The sequence below is a fragment of the Cricetulus griseus genome, chromosome 2 (genome assembly GCF_003668045.3).
Source record: "Cricetulus griseus strain 17A/GY chromosome 2, alternate assembly CriGri-PICRH-1.0, whole genome shotgun sequence".
Lineage (NCBI taxonomy): Eukaryota > Metazoa > Chordata > Mammalia > Rodentia > Cricetidae > Cricetulus > Cricetulus griseus.
In genome coordinates, this window is record NC_048595.1 from 296,309,559 (window position 1) to 296,312,081 (window position 2,523).

A 2,523-nucleotide genomic window follows, 5' to 3' on the forward strand; every position below is an offset into this window, starting at 1 on the left:
CACTCTCCCCTCCAAAATACTTTATAACTAAAAAAAAATCAAAACCACTTTCTCAACCACTGTTACTTCCTTTTCTTAGGACCAGACTGTCCCTCCAAACCTTTCCCTCCATGCTTCCACAGTACCCCGCCTGCCTTGACTGCCCAGCAGAGCCCATCATGGCTTTCCAGTCCTTTTTGGCAGAAAGGCTGACTAGACGGGAAATTCACAGGTGATGCCCAAGAGACAGTGGGGTGCTTTGTGCTTTTGGGAGAACAGCTAGTTGGGATTTTTTTTAAGTGGGTCACTGTTTTTTGCCCATGGACACCTGTTTAGAGCCAAATATTTGGCTTAGGGTCACCCCAGCCTTGTCAAGCCTTTGTCCAGATCTCCCTAGGCATGGGTCCATGACAACTGCATCTGAAGACTGTACCATCCTTCTCCTTTTAAACTGATGTTAAGAACAGAAAAAGTGGCACAAGGGAAGTGGGGTTTGATGGAGTTCCCAACTTTTTAGAATATGGGCACCAAAACCCCAAAGCAGCAGCTTTGGGTTTTGTAGGCAATGAGCCAGGGCCTGCTAGGACCACAGGAAGTAGGGTAGTAAAGGGAACAGTCTAAAGACATGAGTCTAGGGTAAGCAAAGCTCCTTCTGAGATCCCCTTCCCATCCTCCCTCATCTTGTACTTCCCAGGATGATTCTAGAAAAGAGGACGCAACAGAAGGAAAGGTTTCTGCGGTGGTGATGGGTAAGGCAGGAGATGATAGCTGTTCAGGGCTGGGGAAGGGCCTTCTGGAATTTGTAGCTGGCCGTTTTCCTGTTCTGTGAAGTGGGTTGGGGGCCAGAAGCCGGGCCCACAAAGACTTCTTCAGCTCTGTTCCTTGTCCTTAACTAGTAAGACTGTGTGCTGGCCTCCACTGGACACAGTTAAGACCACTCGGTTCTCTAGCTATTTGCCAGTCATTTCCACAGGGCTCCAGTCATCTTCATCCTGCCCTGTGCCCAGCTGGTAGTTGGTGCCCATGCCCCAGGCAAAAACACAACCATCCTTGGACACAGAACATCCTACAGAAGCCCCACAGGCCACTGAGGAGACGACGGGCAGCCAGGAAATGAGGGTTGGTATGCTCTTCTCCTCGGCACCCTCCCCAAGGCCCAGCCGCCCATATTCAGCCCTGGCCAGGCTGTATGCGTTTCCTTCTGAATCCACGCAGATTGTATGTTGCTGGCCAGTAGAGAAGCCCACACAGAACTTAGTGGAATTCTTGAAGGATGTCAAGTTCTGAGGAATGAAGCAAGATGCAGTGTCCGGAGTTCCAAGCTGGTGATAGTTGGAGAGGCCAAAGCCATACATATGGCCTTCAGGGGAGATGGCAAAAGTGAAATAGGCACCACAGAAGGCATCCTGGAACCGCACACGGCCCCGACTTCCCCTGGATTTTAGCAGCACACACTTGGGGACCAGGAGTCTCTCAAGGCCCTGACGGACACTTTGGTTGGCAAATAACTCAGGCACACGGCCCAGCTGACCCTGCTCCCCACACCCCAAGGTGTAGAGGTCTCCTTCAGTCGTCAGCATCACCAAATGGTCATTCCCTGAAGCCACCTTTACCACAGGCATGTCCAGCTGCACTTGAACAGGAACCATGCTCTTCTTCATGGGCTTCAAATACCCAATCACACGATTATTGTCCCGGAAAGAGCCCCAGAGGAAGACCCGGCCATCTTCGGTAAGGACTGCTGTGTGACTGTCTCCTGCTGACACTTGGACCACCTTCTCTTGCAGTTCCACTTTCCCAGGGACCATCTCTGAGCCCTCAACTGATGTCTCCCTTCCCAAGGCACCCTCATCATTGCAGCCGAAGGAGTAAACCTGGCCACTTTGACTCAGACACACGGTATGCATGCCCCCGGCTTCAGCCTGCACAACATCTTGCAGAAGGGGTACCAAGGCCGGCTTCTTCCTCTCCAGCACACTCTCACCCAGCCCCAGCTGGCCCACGTCTCGCTGGCCCAGTGTCAGCACCAAGCCAGGTTCTGTTTTGTGAGACCTGTGTGAGACTTTTACTTTCTTACTTTTGGGGATGGCATCTTCTGGGGGTGACCTTCTCTTAGCTATGCACTTGGGTGGCATTTTCCTGTCCTCGGTGCAGGGTGGCCACAAGCAACTCCAGCACTTAGGAGCCGGCGGAGAACTCTACTTCACTATATTTTCATATTTTTAAACCTTATGATGGAAGCTACCAGAGTCCAGTGTCTTCTAGACTAATCAAAATAGAGAAACTATATATGTTTTAGAGGAGGCTATTAGCTTTTAGAGCCATAAAGACTCCTGAATTCTCTGCTGCCTCTATGAATTTTAACTTTCTTTTATTTATTCTTTGTGTCATTCACATCATGCCTCCAGATCACATCCTTCTCCTCCCCTCCCCACAAAAAGCAAAACAAAATTTAAGAGAAAAATGGAAAAACAAAAAAAAAAAAAGGAAGAAGGGGAAATCTTGTCATGGAAGCTACAGTGTAACATATTGAGTCACGCAATA

General features: G+C 49.8%; 1 protein-coding gene across 1 annotated transcript; it reads right to left on the reverse strand.

Annotated features, from left to right (window-relative positions):
- Positions 1–929: 929 nt before the first annotated feature.
- Positions 930–2,129, reverse strand: LOC100757107 (regulator of chromosome condensation). Its single transcript, XM_027401238.2, has one exon. It carries the CDS (start codon positions 2,112–2,114, stop codon positions 930–932), a length of 1,185 nt encoding a protein of 394 aa, XP_027257039.1. The 5' UTR covers positions 2,115–2,129.
- Positions 2,130–2,523: the final 394 nt, after the last annotated feature.